The 14,197-nt window shown below is 37.7% G+C and overlaps 4 protein-coding genes across 8 annotated transcripts; 2 read left to right on the top strand and 2 right to left on the bottom strand.

Moving 5' to 3' along the window:
- Positions 1-3: 3 nt before the first annotated feature.
- Positions 4-2,332, top strand: LOC110845761 (cilia- and flagella-associated protein 20). Of its 2 annotated transcripts, none has more exons than XM_022092256.2 (8): positions 4-153; positions 690-816; positions 887-972; positions 1,084-1,141; positions 1,223-1,270; positions 1,352-1,468; positions 1,535-1,566; positions 1,646-2,332. In XM_022092256.2, exons 2-8 carry the CDS (start codon positions 733-735, stop codon positions 1,806-1,808), a joined length of 588 nt encoding a protein of 195 aa, XP_021947948.1. In that variant the 5' UTR covers positions 4-153; positions 690-732; the 3' UTR covers positions 1,809-2,332. The 2 variants fall into 2 exon arrangements, with proteins under 2 accessions (XP_021947948.1, XP_021947950.1); XM_022092258.2 differs by having other exon boundaries at positions 17-153; positions 693-816.
- Positions 1,951-14,084, bottom strand: LOC110845756 (myosin-11). Of its 3 annotated transcripts, XM_022092250.2 has the most exons (26): positions 13,436-14,046; positions 13,126-13,326; positions 12,928-13,007; positions 12,407-12,813; positions 8,320-8,476; positions 8,145-8,239; positions 7,743-7,889; positions 7,457-7,638; positions 7,097-7,334; positions 6,844-6,981; positions 6,562-6,750; positions 6,375-6,500; positions 6,192-6,313; positions 5,791-6,111; positions 5,590-5,704; positions 5,310-5,477; positions 5,118-5,236; positions 4,634-5,036; positions 4,356-4,520; positions 4,215-4,275; positions 3,704-4,105; positions 3,290-3,615; positions 3,128-3,216; positions 2,910-3,033; positions 2,612-2,739; positions 1,951-2,543 (listed from the first exon to the last, which is right to left on the bottom strand). In XM_022092250.2, exons 1-26 carry the CDS (start codon positions 13,513-13,515, stop codon positions 2,372-2,374), a joined length of 4,755 nt encoding a protein of 1,584 aa, XP_021947942.1. In that variant the 5' UTR covers positions 13,516-14,046; the 3' UTR covers positions 1,951-2,371. The 3 variants fall into 3 exon arrangements, 2 of the variants coding, with proteins under 2 accessions (XP_021947942.1, XP_021947943.1); XR_004834402.1 differs by lacking the exons at positions 1,951-2,543; positions 2,612-2,739 and having other exon boundaries at positions 3,128-3,232; positions 13,436-14,084; XM_022092251.2 differs by lacking the exons at positions 12,407-12,813; positions 12,928-13,007; positions 13,126-13,326; positions 13,436-14,046 and adding an exon at positions 8,559-8,699.
- LOC118432959 (transport and Golgi organization protein 2 homolog) lies at positions 8,557-12,417 on the top strand. Its single transcript, XM_035849792.1, has 7 exons — positions 8,557-8,730; positions 8,807-8,933; positions 11,055-11,204; positions 11,500-11,669; positions 11,779-11,893; positions 12,023-12,139; positions 12,232-12,417. Exons 1-7 carry the CDS (start codon positions 8,571-8,573, stop codon positions 12,359-12,361), a joined length of 969 nt encoding a protein of 322 aa, XP_035705685.1. The 5' UTR covers positions 8,557-8,570; the 3' UTR covers positions 12,362-12,417.
- Positions 8,949-11,057, bottom strand: LOC110845760. Of its 2 annotated transcripts, none has more exons than XM_035849791.1 (5): positions 10,851-11,057; positions 10,666-10,780; positions 10,204-10,586; positions 9,805-10,134; positions 8,949-9,696 (listed from the first exon to the last, which is right to left on the bottom strand). In XM_035849791.1, exons 1-5 carry the CDS (start codon positions 10,875-10,877, stop codon positions 9,025-9,027), a joined length of 1,527 nt encoding a protein of 508 aa, XP_035705684.1. In that variant the 5' UTR covers positions 10,878-11,057; the 3' UTR covers positions 8,949-9,024. The 2 variants fall into 2 exon arrangements, with proteins under 2 accessions (XP_035705684.1, XP_021947946.1); XM_022092254.2 differs by having other exon boundaries at positions 8,949-9,726.
- Positions 14,085-14,197: the final 113 nt, after the last annotated feature.

Raw genomic sequence — 14,197 nt, forward strand, 5'->3', positions numbered from 1 at the left:
TTAGTAGCAAGTTCGGTTTAATTCGCTTGCTAAAATTTGTTGACAATTATTTTAAAATAAGGCACATTAAAAAAGAAGCAGTTTTGGTTGTACTTCAAAACTAGGATTCAGAAAATTGGAAAGCAACTACTCGGGACCGTTGAGTATACGAAGGTAAATAAAACGAGCTCTGTACTTCTTATGATTAAAAAAATCAAATCCAATATTTAGTTTAAATAAATTTAAAACTGTAGATTAAAGAAATTGCTTATTTAGAGCTTCACTCAATTTTAAATGGTTTGAATGTGTACAGTTTGAATGGAAAATTTTGTGTATATATGATGAATTTAAGATGCACACGTTCACTATGAGACTTTCAGACTATCAAAACGTCGATAAGTATCGATTTAATATGACAAACACAACAGTGAACAGCATATATTTTTAGGCTTTCGTTACTCGTGATTGTCTGTTGTTCCCGTTTATGTTGAATTTGGGTTGTTGGGCAATTCTGTAGTAATCAGTTTTGACCAAGACCATACAAGTCTCCAAGTCTCTAACCATTTGCCATTTCTAAGGTCCTCAAATAAATAAATGCATATCTACTAAGGAGCTCATAGTTTAAATTTGATCGTTCCAATTAGAACTTCGTCAATAAGATCATTGGTCTATAATTGCAAATTATTGTTATATTTATTCTTATTATACAGCAGCAGTCGTAAGGCATAAAACGGGGTTGCAAACTGAAGTGAGATGTTCAAAAACACTTTTCAAAGTGGTTTCCTTTCCATTTTGTACAGCATTGGTTCTAAGCCTCTGCAAATTTGGGATAAGCAGGTATCATTTTAAATTAGACTGTTGTATTTTCGTAAAAGCAGGTATAATGCGACATGATTGTTATTGGCAGGTTCGAAATGGGCACATAAAAAGAATCACAGACAATGATATCCAATCCCTCGTACTGGAAATAGTCGGAACAAATGTTAGTACAACGTAAGTTAACATGTAACATATGGAAGAGACAAGGGAGTGATGGAGCAAGCCAGCTCTTCTGCATGTAAAAAGGTCAACGACTTACCATTATTTATATAATTGTTTCATTAGGTACATAACATGCCCTGCTGATCCCAAGAAAACCCTTGGCATAAAGTTACCTTTTCTGGTATACAACAAATTTCATTAATCTATCAAAAAATTAATAGGCATGCGAGGTAGCAATACTAAATAAAATAATTTTTTGTAGGTCATGATAGTTAAAAACATGAAAAAATATTTCAGTTTTGAAGTTCAGGTACGACAATCACAGAATTTAGTTACACGTTGTAAGGTATGCAAACTTGCACATATTTTAGGTCCTGATTTTTTTACATAGGTATTGGATGATAAGAATGTCCGTAGACGGTTTCGAGCATCAAATTACCAGTCAACAACTAGGGTAAAGCCTTTTATATGCACTATGCCAATGAGGTTGGATGATGGATGGAATCAGGTATGTGTTGTATATAAACTACACAAGCAACAATAGTGTATTTTTTGTTATTTGGTTGCCTTTTAGATTCAATTTAATCTCAGCGACTTTACCAGGAGGTACACATAAAAATGCACATAATGCTGATTTTAAATTCATTATCCAGTTAAGCTAAGCATAATCCTGATTTCTTTGCAGGGCATATGGTTCAAACTATATGGAAACCTTAAGAGTGCAAATCCATGCAAATTGTAGAGTTCGACGAGTCTACTTTTCTGACCGATTATATTCAGAGGATGAACTTCCTGCAGAATTTAAGCTATATTTGCCAATACAGACCAAAAGAAATGCTGTAAATTAATAGTGGGTGGAGCTACCTACATAATTAAATTTATCTTTGGATGCAAAATATGGAAGCATGCGTTTTGTTTTAAAACTCTGTTTATCACACTCATTAGCACTTTGGTGTCATTAGCACCAAAAAAGTGAAGGTTTTTCATTTATAATTTTGTAAATGGACTTTATTCCGTGTTGGAAATCTTACTTTTAATATTTAAGTTACAGAATTAAAGGAGTATTGTCTTGGTTGTTCCGAAAAAATGTTGAGAAAGTATGTACGCTCTTAACAATCATTTATACCATATTACCGTGTATCTAAAATTAAAATTCAACAAGGCTATTACATGAAATTTTAGGATATGAGTACAATAAAGTGTACATCATTTTCTCACATCGAGGTTGCCTTTCCTATTTTGTGTTTTTCTATACCTATAAGAAAGTACGGCTAGATTGTAACATAAAGGAATTGCTTGGAGATTAATAATACCACAGTAAACGGTAATAAAGAATGACTGTACTCATCAGTTGTTTGTCTGTTCACAAATATTCATTGCCGAGGATTTGTGTTAACTTATTGTTAGAACTTTATCTTGGGACATTTTTGGTGGATGAAGGCATTAGCGGTCGCTGTGCTGAAGGCATGAGTGGGCGTTGAGTTGAGCTCCCAGGCGTTCCTTCTCGTGCGTCTCGCTGTGGCGTAGGCTCACGGCCCTGTTTTGGCTGGATCAGCAATGTCGGTGCACCCTTCCGTTCAACGCTGGTATTAAAAAACATGCCAAATTATATTCGCTATGTATGCATGTGTTTATTGAATGTTACGCATACCTGGGAGACCGAGAACTTCTTTTGAACATGCCTTTCATCTTGTCTTTGAGCGTTCCTTTCGATTCCTTTTCACCGGCATCTGAATTTATGGACAAATCTGAACCAGCATTTGATCCCACACCTGCCGCCTAGAAAGCCGTACAATTTAATATTGATATGATTTGCAACAAGTAAGTATTGTATGCTTGGTTATGGTATGTGCATTAAAACAAGGCCCAATTATTCATAAAAAGACGCATGTGTTGATGTGTATGAAGCATAATTATTATTTTACAACTGACAATTGTGAGAAACTCACTTGTACGCCAGCTCGAACTACTTTCAGAGCTGTATTCGAGGGTTGTTCTTCAATGCTCTTAGATTTTACAAATTTCTTCATCTTCCCCACCAGTCCTTTGGGCTTATCACTTTTTATGGATGTCCTAAGATAAGATTGATAAGTTATAATGTAATGGAAAAATTAGTTTAAATTTGAGCAATAATAAACTAAAAGTCCTTTCGAACGATATTGAATACCTTTCCATGCTTGATCCTCGCGAATATTGGTCATCGTTTGATGCAAGACTAGAGCCGCTACCAGCGTCTGAATTTCCTTTCCATATTTTCTGTACATTCGATTACCTGATTATTATTTTTCTTGAGCGCAATGAGTAATTTACAATACATTATTTTATGTACCTGTTCGTCCGGCATGGACATGGTCTGTTCCAAGGACAATGCCTTCCTATACAAACTTCCACGGGGATTTAACATAGCGGCAGATGATGAGCCGCCGGAATCGCTGGCATTGCTCCGAATCCCTCTCCCCGATCCATTTGAACTTGGCATCGAAGGCCCCGGTGTTCGAGCACGGGAAGGCAGAGTTAGCGTCGAGGAAGAACTTGAGCCCACGTATTGTCTTTGAGACCGTCCTGCAGCCCCATAATTGTCACTCAACCCGTACGACCCTCCTGGCATCGACTGCAAACTTTCTCGTGACCTCGGCAAGTCTTGACTATCCTCTCCTACGCATATGCAATCGGGTCATAAACACTGATGACTGATGGATGAACTTATACATAATTATGCAGTATTCATTATAAATATTTGTACCCAGTGAAGAAGCTTTTTTGAAATGAGAGCGTCGCTGTTCTCTCGGATTTGTCAAGTCTTCCGGCTCTGTAAGCGACTTGATATTTTGAAGAAAATGTAAAACTTCGGCAAAACTGAGTTTCGGTGGTTGTTGAGCAAGATTGGAGTTCGATGAGGTTGGATTTAATAGTTTTACACGACTCATTAGTTGATCCAACATTTTCTCACGTTCTAATCGAACTTTACGAGATTCGAGCTCTTTCTTAATTTGTAATTCTCTTGCAGTTTCAAGCTTTTCTCGATCCTTTCTCAACTTTTCATTCGCAGTCCTGAGTTTTGCATGAGCATCTCGTAGCTCAAGAAGATCGCACTGACTCTCTCCTACTTTACGCTTTATTTCTTCTTGCTCTTCTTCCATCGTTGCTTAAATAAAAAATGCAATTCATTGTTACTTGTATAAATAAATTTATGTTTATCATATTAAATAGCACGAAATAATTTTAAAAACATAATAAATCATTTTTCAATTCACCTTTCAGTTGCTCCACTCGGCGTTTTGCGTCTACCCGTTCCCTGTCTCGTTCCCGTTCAATCTGCAATGGGAAATTTGATTAAATAGGTTTTTATTGTACGCTAATTTGCTCTGTAAATTTCTGAACACATTATTGTTTACCTCTAGTAGCGTCGTTTTCAGGTCCCTTGCCAATGTTGTTGCTTCTTTGAGTCTCCTTTGTTGCTCTTCGCGTTCTTTTTGCCACGCTAGTTCAAGTCGTGTCCTACTTAATGCACCAGAACCCCTGATTCTACCGCTTCCGCTAAGCAGCTTCTCCTCTTCCAACTGAAAATAAGTAAGCAGTTTACAGCAAGTGAATCTTACATATTCTAAAATTCAAAGTCTGAATGGTCCAGGCTTTAATATAGGTAAAAACACTCGTGAGCAAATGTCTGTACTTCATTAATCTTTTGTTGCATCTCTCCTATTTGCATCTCCCACTGTGATTTTTCGGTGACCATTTCGGTTTTAACATGTGACGTGTCTCGACGTGCTTCAGCAAGATCATCTTCCAAAGAGGCGATTCTGTCCTGAAGGGCTTTCATCGCAGCTTGAGCCCCTGTCGAGGCTTCATCCATGGCTGTGACTGACCCCTTCGACCCAGACCCACGCGATTTTAGCTCCGAGATTGCCCTCTGTGCAGAATCTACCATTTGTCGATATGTATCCCTCTCTCGTTTGGCTCTACTCAGTTGCGATTGAACTGATGAAATTTCCTCATTTTTCACCGCAAGTTGTTGATCTTGACGCAGTTTCATTTGTGCAACTTCATTTTTGTGATGCTTCTCTTCCGCCGTCAATCTAAATCATACCCGTTCGATCGTTAGCCATATTCCTGAAAATCGCACAGCATTTTATTTTTTTAAACGAATAGAAAGTTACTTTTCTTGTAATGATTTGATATCCTTGTCAGACTTCCGGGATGAATCTGTTGACAAACTTCTTAGTTGAACTTGGGCAACCTTATCAAAGTCATCTAACTGTCTTTTAAGCTCTTCATTCTGAATAATTAAATCAATAATTTACATAATTAATCTCACTACGTAATACCATAATTTATTTATGTATGCATACATCTTTTTGCAATTGAATGATTCGTTCTTGACTATCCCCTAATTCTCGAGTTTTTGTGTCCAAATCATTTTGCTGTTGCTTGAGGAGTGTTTTCAATTTAGTAGCATCTCTGTCGCCTGTCATGTTTATGAGCTTTTTGGAGCTATTCTCAACATCCCGAAGTTTTTGCTATCAAAAATATATACATTTATACATTTACCCATTCAATCAAGAGTAAAGCATGTCAAAAGCCACACGAAGTTATACAAATAAATATGTGCAAGTTATGTTTGTTATCTACCTCGAGTCCGAGCTTTTCTTTTATCCACGTGTCCTGACGATTATTGAACGTTTCCCGTAGAGCTCGCAGCTCTCTATCGATAGTGTCATATTCTCTCCTCAGTTTTTCTATATCACTGAAATCGATATCCAATTATTAAGAAATTGCATTTTAGTATGAATGAATGTATGTATGTATGGGTTTCGATAAACTTTTTTTTACCTTTCCATGCCTTCCTTTTGTGATGATAGTTGCGAATTCTTGATTACAAATTCCTCCTGAACTGATTCATAGTGCTGTTTCACTGATCTAACATCCCTCTTCAAACCTTCGATTTGTTCCAATAATAGTTTATTAGATTCTCCCATGTGTTGCAGATTCAGTTGATGCTTGTCAACTTCTTGATGTGTTTTTGCCAATTCACTCTCCAGTGCAGTTCTTTGTTTCTCTGATTCAGTCTTCAATCGCAAAAATTCGTCTTGTACTTTCCGTAGTTCTGCCTTTGTTTCTGCATCCAAACGCACATGTGTCTCCTCAGCAGACCTTTAGCATACATGTCATCCAGTTTAAAACAGTTAATCAGACTGCAATAACTTAATCATGAAGATTTCGGGCTATCTCACTTTGCGTTTATCATTTTCCCTTTGTTTTTTGTCGTTACAGAAAGCATTTCAGTCTGTAAACGTTCAATTTCCCGTTCCTTTTCAATTATCTTTCTTCGTAGTAGAGAAACCTCATCCACGTTCTAAAGCAAGCGTCCGTAATCGGATTTTAGTATGAAAAATAAATAATATGTGCGCGTGTACCTTTGATTTTGTTACTGGAGAAGAAAGTTCCTTTTGAACCCTGTCCTCTGCTTTTTGTAAGTCTTTCACTAGTTTAGAATTAGACTTTTCCAGGTCTTCGACTTTTTTCCTTAAAATTTTCGATTCCTAGATGGATTAATTAACAGCAATTAAGTATAGTTTATACTATGAATTTATGCAGATGAACCTGTTCGTTTAATTCGAGCTGCAATTTCAACTCGCTCGCATCTAATTTATCATTGTTGTCAACAGAATTGGTGGGATGCCCAAGTCTGCCCGTTTCAACTCTCCCTTTGTTAAGATCTGTTCTTGACTTGGCTGACATCTTTTTAATTTGAATTAACAGGGACTCATTTTCATCCTCAATCCTACTGATCTGTGGTTACAATTACAAAAAAACTTAGAGACAATCATACAACATATATGCCCAGGAATTTAGGAATCACATAGATTCGTGTGTAATGATCACCTTTTGTCTCAACGTTCCAGATTCTTCCTCAGCAAATTTCAGTTGTTCACGTGAATCTGACTCTCGTTCTAGGGCACTCTGAAGGTCTCGTAATGTTTTGTGCGGGTCAAAATCTGAAGGCATGGGGGGTTCAACACTCTGGAGTTCGTAATAAATTTATTTTATACATTGCGTTAATGTGCATATATGCGGCAAGTCAATCAATCAGCTAGCTATACATAAATAGTTGAGTGTAATTTGATTAATTAGTTACCTCCCCAGAAGGAGCTTTTGTTAAGACGGGACTTTTCTTTTTGAGTCCGGAGACCCCCAGAGTATCTTTGTTGGATTTCAGACGTTCATTCTCTAGCTTTGCTTTTTTCAATTCCTCTTCAAGTTTAGTCATCTTGATAGAGTTGGAGGACGCTTCTAAACGCTGTTCCAATTCTTTCTTCTCTGCTTCGAGTTGTTCCCCCCGTTTTTCAACCTTTCTGAGTTTAAACTGCAATAGCCTGAATTTTTTTGACACTTTGTTAATTGTGTTTAGGATTTTCCATCTCTTCGTTTATGCCAAAGTATGAAATTATGACGAAAATTAAGACGTAATATTTAACATAGTGAGACGACTACTTACCGATGGTGAGTTTTTAAAGAGGCAAACTCTTCAGCTTGTTCCTCTCTAAAACCGTCTTGCATTTCTTCAAATTCTTCTTGCATATCACGCATTTGTTTAATTGCATCTCTTTTTTCTTCTTGGAGTTGGTCCACTTGTGATTCAGCTTGGGATAATTTCGACCTCATTTCTGCAATCGACCGCTGCAATCATGGAAAGCAAATGGTTAAATAAATCATCGTACATGTGCCCAGATCATGTTGCATTCATAAAAGTATTATCTCGAATATTACAGATTACTGCAAACCTGCATGAAATCGGAGGTGGGTCGGTTGGACAAATCGACCTCTAATTCTCGAACTCTCGTTTCCAAATGCTTCTGTTCATCCTTCAAGTCCTCATTGATACTGGTTAATTGGTTCACTTTTTGTTGTAGTTTTACATATTCACTTGACTAGAAAAATGGAGAATGCATTGTTTAAATTAAATTCATGATTGATGCCTCTTAAGTACACATTTTAGCAGACAATGAAACGTTTATTCGTTTATTGGTTTGCCCGATAACAGGTAATCTAGTTATTTTGATCATGTGAATGCAGTTGAACTTCTCAGTGAGCGCAAGGTGAACTCGATACTTTATAAACCCACGTATGTATCTCCATTGAAATTTGAAAAGCGATAAGCAAAATACATTACGACAAGTTCTCACTTGAGCTCGAGGAGCATCTAGACTTGCAACGCGTCTGGCTAGAATTTCAGCTTTCTCCTTCTCCAATTTATCACATTTGTCTCGTAAGCGTTTCACTGTGGGGTAAATTACAGACAGACAATTTAGTTTAATCACCTTCCTGTCATCATAACTTATCACACAATGCACTCCATACCTTCAGTTTTCATTTCTTCAACCTCCCAAGAGCTGAGACCACCGGTCACAGTTTCATTCAGGTCCACTAGGGTTGTCTCCGTAGTATCTGTAGCAGTGGTCATGCTCATTGTCTCATCGTCATCATCGACCTTTTTCTTTTTGGTCGTGCTCTTGACCTAAATATGCACAAAATAATTAAACAAAAATGTTACTTAATTATTTTACGCTATTAATTGGTCGCCATTGTCTGTTTTAGACCTCCATCTCAAAATGTGCATCCTGTTTCTCTACGTCGCCAAAGAAGGAGGCACGCTAGCAAACTCATCATTTCCAAGATTAAAACTGGTCATTGCATCGAATCGTGACGAATCTTATTTGAGACCAACCAAGACAGCAAACTTTTGGGATTCTGACCCAACTATTCTTGCTGGTTGAGAAACGTCTATTAACTACTCAGCACTCTTAAAATAATTAACTGAGCCTGATAGCTTTAAATCTGCATTTAGGACAAGATTGTCTTGAGGGAGGAACATGGCTGGGAATAACAAAAACTGGGAAGTTGGCAATTTTGCTCAATATTATGAGCAAACCACCAGCTATCAAACTCAAATCTAGAGGAGAACTTGTTACCGGGTATGACATTTGATATTTTGATCTTTCTACATGTATATCATTTTATTAATTCATCTGAGAAAGTACGAGTATGCGACATACGATAAAACAATTAAACAACAAAATTCATAACAACTTTCTGATCCTGACCTTTCTCCAACTGACTACCCTCACTAATGACCAGATTGGTTTCAAACAAAAAAGCATAAATACATTTGAGATCATCAATATTAATAGCACCATCAATATGAGTCATTTGTTTATGAGTTCCCTTCACTAGAGCACCCTTATAGGTCTGGCCAACCATTTCTCCTATCTTTATAGCAGAGTGGGCAAGTGTTTCATAGTTATTGGCAGCATTTTCCATTTTGAGAAATTCATCTTCTTCTTCTGGGCTAAATTTACTCCTTTTTGTGACACTCTTTGTATGTTGCAGCAACGTTGGAATGGGACTTTGAAAAATTGGCATGTCTTCATCCTCTTCAAAGCGGTCCATCCCCGTTTCCTCCTTCAACTTGTAATGGTATGGAGATTTAGTCCCAGAGCACTTTAAGGAAATTTGGTTTTGCACCCCAACGTAAAATTCTGCTTCATCGTTACGTCCAAGGTAGACATATGGGAGAGAACGATTGATTTCTCCTGATACACCTGGAGGATTAGTCGATCCATCGGCAAGTTCTTCTCCTTTGTTGAATGTGACCCAATTTTCGTTTAAAAATGACTTGACCCAGGCGAGGTCAGCAGCACGAAATAGTATTTTCGAGTTGAGTAGAGAAGCACCTCCCTTTAGCATCACCAACAATGACACACCCAACTGTAAATTATATACTCTGTATATATAAAATATATAGAGTATATATACTCAACTATTAATTATGTGTAAAATACTCACAAATACTGAATTCTGGACTTTGTTGTTGTCGTCCTGAAACGACCAGCGTCCAATTATTTGGAAAAAAGTCTCCTCCCTGTCGGTTCTCTTCTTTACAACATAGTCATAGAGCTGGATGTTTAGATCATGTATTTCCGTCCCCCCTTCAATTTCTTTTCCTCCTCTTATTTTCTTAATCCCGCATTCATCCAACTTCTGTCGGATCTTACTATCAGTGTAAGGGGTGGTTGTGGCGGAAGGATTTAATAACGCCAGGATAGGGGGAGTAGCTCTCATGTCCTGAATTAACAGGCTTTGTCTGGGGGCATGGGCGTCGCAAAACTTGCCAACCTGTTTAATACAAACATTTATACAATTATACAATTGATCGTATTTATTAATAAACATGTTTTCAATTACCGAACATTTAGAAATGCATGCTGACAAACTGCATTTTTGGTTGCGTCCTGCCCACCCATTGAACTTCCACTCGTGTCCAACTTTCTCCATCTTGACCACTCGCAACAGACCATCTACAACTTGCATCGCCACCTTAATCTCCTTGTAAAATATTTGGATGGGGGTGAATTTCTCCGTGTCTGTTTTGGATTTCTTAACGTGGGTCGCCCAGCCGTTAGTGAGATTCTTTTGCTCATCGCTTCCCCAGAAATCTGACATCCCCCCCGTATATCCACTATTTTCCATCATCCCGAACAGCACGGCTCGGAGGATAGAGTCCAACTTTATCTTTTGAGTTGACGAGGTTGATGGAGTTGGTAACGACTCATCCTCCATTTGCAACACTAAAAAATACCACATTATTATTATTATGTTACTAAATAACTTTGTTTATACACATTGCACAGTGTAATTTACACTTACCATTTAATTCCACTTGTTCCCCTTGAGAATTGGTCCAGGTCATTGAATTGAATGGCGCGGTTGACACGGGAATATCGACTAATATCCTGACGCGTTTTACAGGGGCAGGATTTTCCTATAAAACAATACATTTTATTGTATTGTTTTATTGCTCATCAACAACATTTAAACAGATTGAGTCTTACCTGATCCTTATATGTAGACTTATCCATCGTTCAGTCTTTTTTTATCACAAAAATATTATTATTATGCACTGGGGGGAGAGAAACCGGCCGACTGACTGACAAACTTCAAACGACAACGAAACGGGCTTGACTTTCTCTCCTACATGGATTGGGGCAGGATGACATGTTCTTATTAATTATAAAAGGACTTATTAATTATTTTAGATTCTTGAGATCTTCCCCAGCTTTACGAGGGTGGACGTATTGCAACAATTTATACCAAGCCGACATTCGAAAACAATTTGGATTGTTTAATTTGGTCACAATAGACTTACAAAAGTCGGAAAGCGGTCAACAGCAAGAAAGGTACGCGAGGTATTGCTATGTACAAATAATAAAAAGTGAGCATTCAAGCTCTGTTCTGTTCTGTCTCAAAACTGTAAAAGAAAATTGAGAAAAAGAATTCAGAAGAATTTGCCAACATTTGGTGCGTTTCGACCGACTGATTTTTTTTCTCAATAATTAAAGAGTGCAAGTTAAATAAACTATTTAATTAAATACTATTTTTTAACTGACATCCGCTCTATACAGTTTGTAATGTAAATATTTACATTTTATATATGTATGTGTGTATATTTAGTTAACGGTTGTTCGTTCATAATTATCTTAGGCAAACCTTGCCCGAGTCCTCCTCGTCCAGCTTGAAAGCCTCATTTGACGTAACCTATTTTACGAATGGATCAGAAAGTGGACCAAGAACCCTGAGCAATGAAGGTGAAAGTCAGTTCTATGCCTTTGGCAATAGCGTTTACGACTCTCCTTTCTGCAAAGTTACGGATGGTAAGTGCGGTATTTAATTTGTTACCAGTACATTTCAACTTGAATTTTAACCTTCAACGTTATCTCTGTGTCTAAATAGAAATGTTTAATCAAATTATTTCATATCTAGGATGTCGAGAATTTGAAGAAATTATAAACTCACACATAAATTCTGACCCTGCAACGCGAGAAGGAAATGAGACACTTAAAGGAAACCTCTTAAAATTTTTGAAATCTGCCACGAAGTAATTAATTTACTCAAGTCACTGTTGATGACACAAAGCACGTCAATTGCCACTATCCTGATCCTAAATTATAATTGTGTCAAAAATTTCATGGGTCTGATAATTAATCAAATAATGATAATTGTCTAGGCATTATCCGGATGCTCAAATTGATAAGCAGGCTCGTGATGCTGGTATTATAAACCCGGTTTCTGAGCTGACTTCCGTATTTGTTACCACGCCTGAAAAGGCGAACTACGGAACCCGGTATATATTTAATTTATATAAGAGATAATAATTTGAATTTTTATCCATCTTTAGTATTACAAATATTCATGGCTTATTTAATACATTTTCAGGACCCACACTATAATAATAATCGACTCAGCGGATGACGTCAACTATCACGAATGGACGATGGAGGAGCCGATAAACATAAAATCTCCCAATTGGATAGAATCCCAATATAATTTCAAACTGACAAAATAGACGTTTCAAACAACATATTTTATCATAAATAAAACATATACTTACCTGAATAATGAAAGCAACGTCAGCCGATTCTTCATTTGGGGATTCTCCATCGTTCGAACTGTTTGAATCCGGGGGTGTCAAGGAAGTGACCTCTTGAACTCCTTGGATGAGCAGTCTTTTCTTCTTCTTTTTAGGTTTGACTTCCGGCAGCTGAACGTCATCGTTCTTCCTCTCGTTATTCGGAAGCTTATCATCTGGTAAAGAAAGTTTAAGGTTGGGAGAATTTCTAGGCTTGGGCGAAGAGCTTGGCGAAGGGGAGTCTGGAGAAGGTGACTCGTCCCCGGATGAACCGAAACTTGGCGTCTTTCTAAGCCTAACTGTGTACGTTTCTGATTGATTTGTCGTGTCATCAGGGATTATATCGGTGAGATCTGTAGTCCTTCTTCGTCGCAACAAGGGACCATCCCCTATCAAAATAAACCAAATTAATTAGAAACGAAGTACGAGTTAATTGCTTAATGCACATAACTCGGATAGGGGATTGTAATAATGAGAATCGTATTCTTCAAACATTTCTTTACCAGAGGGTAGTGTAAGAGTCTCGCTAACAACGGACATGCCAGACTTCTGATTTGTCTCACCTTCCCGATACTTGGTCAGTCTGGAATAATCGAAATTACGGATACGTGTATAAGTGAAAAATCTCGACTCACTATCGAATTCCCTTGTCTATGTTATTCCTCCGTATTATTACGTTCATTATTATTCCCATTACGCACCTATTCAGAGCTACGGACGAGATGGACGAGTAGGGTGAGCTGTAGTCCCTGCTACTGTCGTCCATCGATGAAGATGGGCTGGATGCCAGTGAAGGGGTTCTGGACCTCGAAGAAGGCTCGTCGAACGCCGCCCGTCCCTCTGGGTCAAGGGAGCGCGCACGAAGACAAGCATCGTTAGCAACGGTGTGTTCCTTGAATTCACTGCAAAATTCAATTGGTTCATTATGCTAACCACACCTGCATGTGCTCCAAGTTGGCATTCAGGTGAAGCCCAGCAATAATATGTGTGTCATGTATGTATCATGCATACCGAAAACATCGTTTGCATCGAGTAGGCCATCGAACTTGGGGATGAAATCCTAATGGGCAAAGTGGATCTTTTCCACCCATTATTAGTGGCAAAGGGCGATGGGTAGCGTAATTAACTTTCACCAGGTACAAACTCGATTCACTACTATGAAATCCTTCTACGCACTTTTCCTTTTATTTCAATATTTCTTAAACCACTCCATAATGTGTTTCTATTACATATACCAATGCAATTCTAGAAAGTTTTTTTTTATTTCAATGAGAATCCTCTGCTGGGGATTCAGGGTCAAGATTCGTTTACTACGAGTTCAACTAAATTCTTTCAGTACGGTAAATACAAACAATTGTAATGAAAGATTGGTGTAGAAAATTTAAGCTAGGATTTGTCGTTCGCGAATAGAAAAGAGAAAGTACAAAAATTGTTTGATTTGTGCAGTTAAACGGATTTTTTTTGTAATACACTAACAAACAAATCGGGGTGGAAATGTATCTAAATCCATGTTTAATGAAGTGAAAGTATAGGTTGTACTAGTTTACTAGTGCAATACTGTATATTGCCAATAAGATGTCCGTTCCGGTAAGAAACTTCAATCTCGTCTCATGTGTTGGTTTGTGGGGATGAGCAAGCAGCAGACAAACGGAGTAAATCTTACAATTAGAAACTGGTTCAGAGCTAAAATTAGCCAAACAGTTTTTTATTCATTCATGTCATGGACGACGACGGCGACGACGACGACGAAGACGACGACTCTGCTCCTCTGAC

Source organism: Folsomia candida, unplaced genomic scaffold (genome assembly GCF_002217175.1).
Source record: "Folsomia candida strain VU population unplaced genomic scaffold, ASM221717v1 Fcan01_Sc003, whole genome shotgun sequence".
In the NCBI taxonomy this organism is placed as follows: Eukaryota; Metazoa; Arthropoda; class Collembola; order Entomobryomorpha; family Isotomidae; genus Folsomia; species Folsomia candida.

What these genes read in the sequence shown, in the direction of transcription:
- LOC110845761 (XM_022092256.2), top strand. Translation starts at nt 733, where the DNA reads ATGTTCAAAAACACTTTTCAAAGTGGTTTCCTTTCCATTTTGTACAGC. An exon ending in TGCAAATTTGGGATAAGCAG is followed by an intron (nt 817 to 886) that starts GTATCATTTTAA and finishes TGTTATTGGCAG; the next exon opens with GTTCGAAATGGGCACATAAA. An exon ending in ATTTCAGTTTTGAAGTTCAG is followed by an intron (nt 1,271 to 1,351) that starts GTACGACAATCA and finishes TTTTTTACATAG; the next exon opens with GTATTGGATGATAAGAATGT.
- LOC118432959 (XM_035849792.1), top strand. Translation starts at nt 8,571, where the DNA reads ATGTGCATCCTGTTTCTCTACGTCGCCAAAGAAGGAGGCACGCTAGCA. An exon ending in TGACCCAACTATTCTTGCTG is followed by an intron (nt 8,731 to 8,806) that starts GTTGAGAAACGT and finishes ATCTGCATTTAG; the next exon opens with GACAAGATTGTCTTGAGGGA. An exon ending in CAGCAAGAAAGGTACGCGAG is followed by an intron (nt 11,205 to 11,499) that starts GTATTGCTATGT and finishes TAATTATCTTAG; the next exon opens with GCAAACCTTGCCCGAGTCCT.
- LOC110845760 (XM_022092254.2), bottom strand. Translation starts at nt 10,877, where the DNA reads ATGGATAAGTCTACATATAAGGATCAG. An exon ending in AGTCTACATATAAGGATCAG is followed by an intron (nt 10,781 to 10,850) that starts GTAAGACTCAAT and finishes ATTGTTTTATAG; the next exon opens with GAAAATCCTGCCCCTGTAAA. An exon ending in CATGCATTTCTAAATGTTCG is followed by an intron (nt 10,135 to 10,203) that starts GTAATTGAAAAC and finishes TGTATTAAACAG; the next exon opens with GTTGGCAAGTTTTGCGACGC.
- LOC110845756 (XM_022092250.2), bottom strand. Translation starts at nt 13,515, where the DNA reads ATGGGTGGAAAAGATCCACTTTGCCCATTAGGATTTCATCCCCAAGTT. An exon ending in CTCCAGTAACAAAATCAAAG is followed by an intron (nt 6,314 to 6,374) that starts GTACACGCGCAC and finishes CGCTTGCTTTAG; the next exon opens with AACGTGGATGAGGTTTCTCT. An exon ending in AGAAGTTCTCGGTCTCCCAG is followed by an intron (nt 2,544 to 2,611) that starts GTATGCGTAACA and finishes TTTTAATACCAG; the next exon opens with CGTTGAACGGAAGGGTGCAC.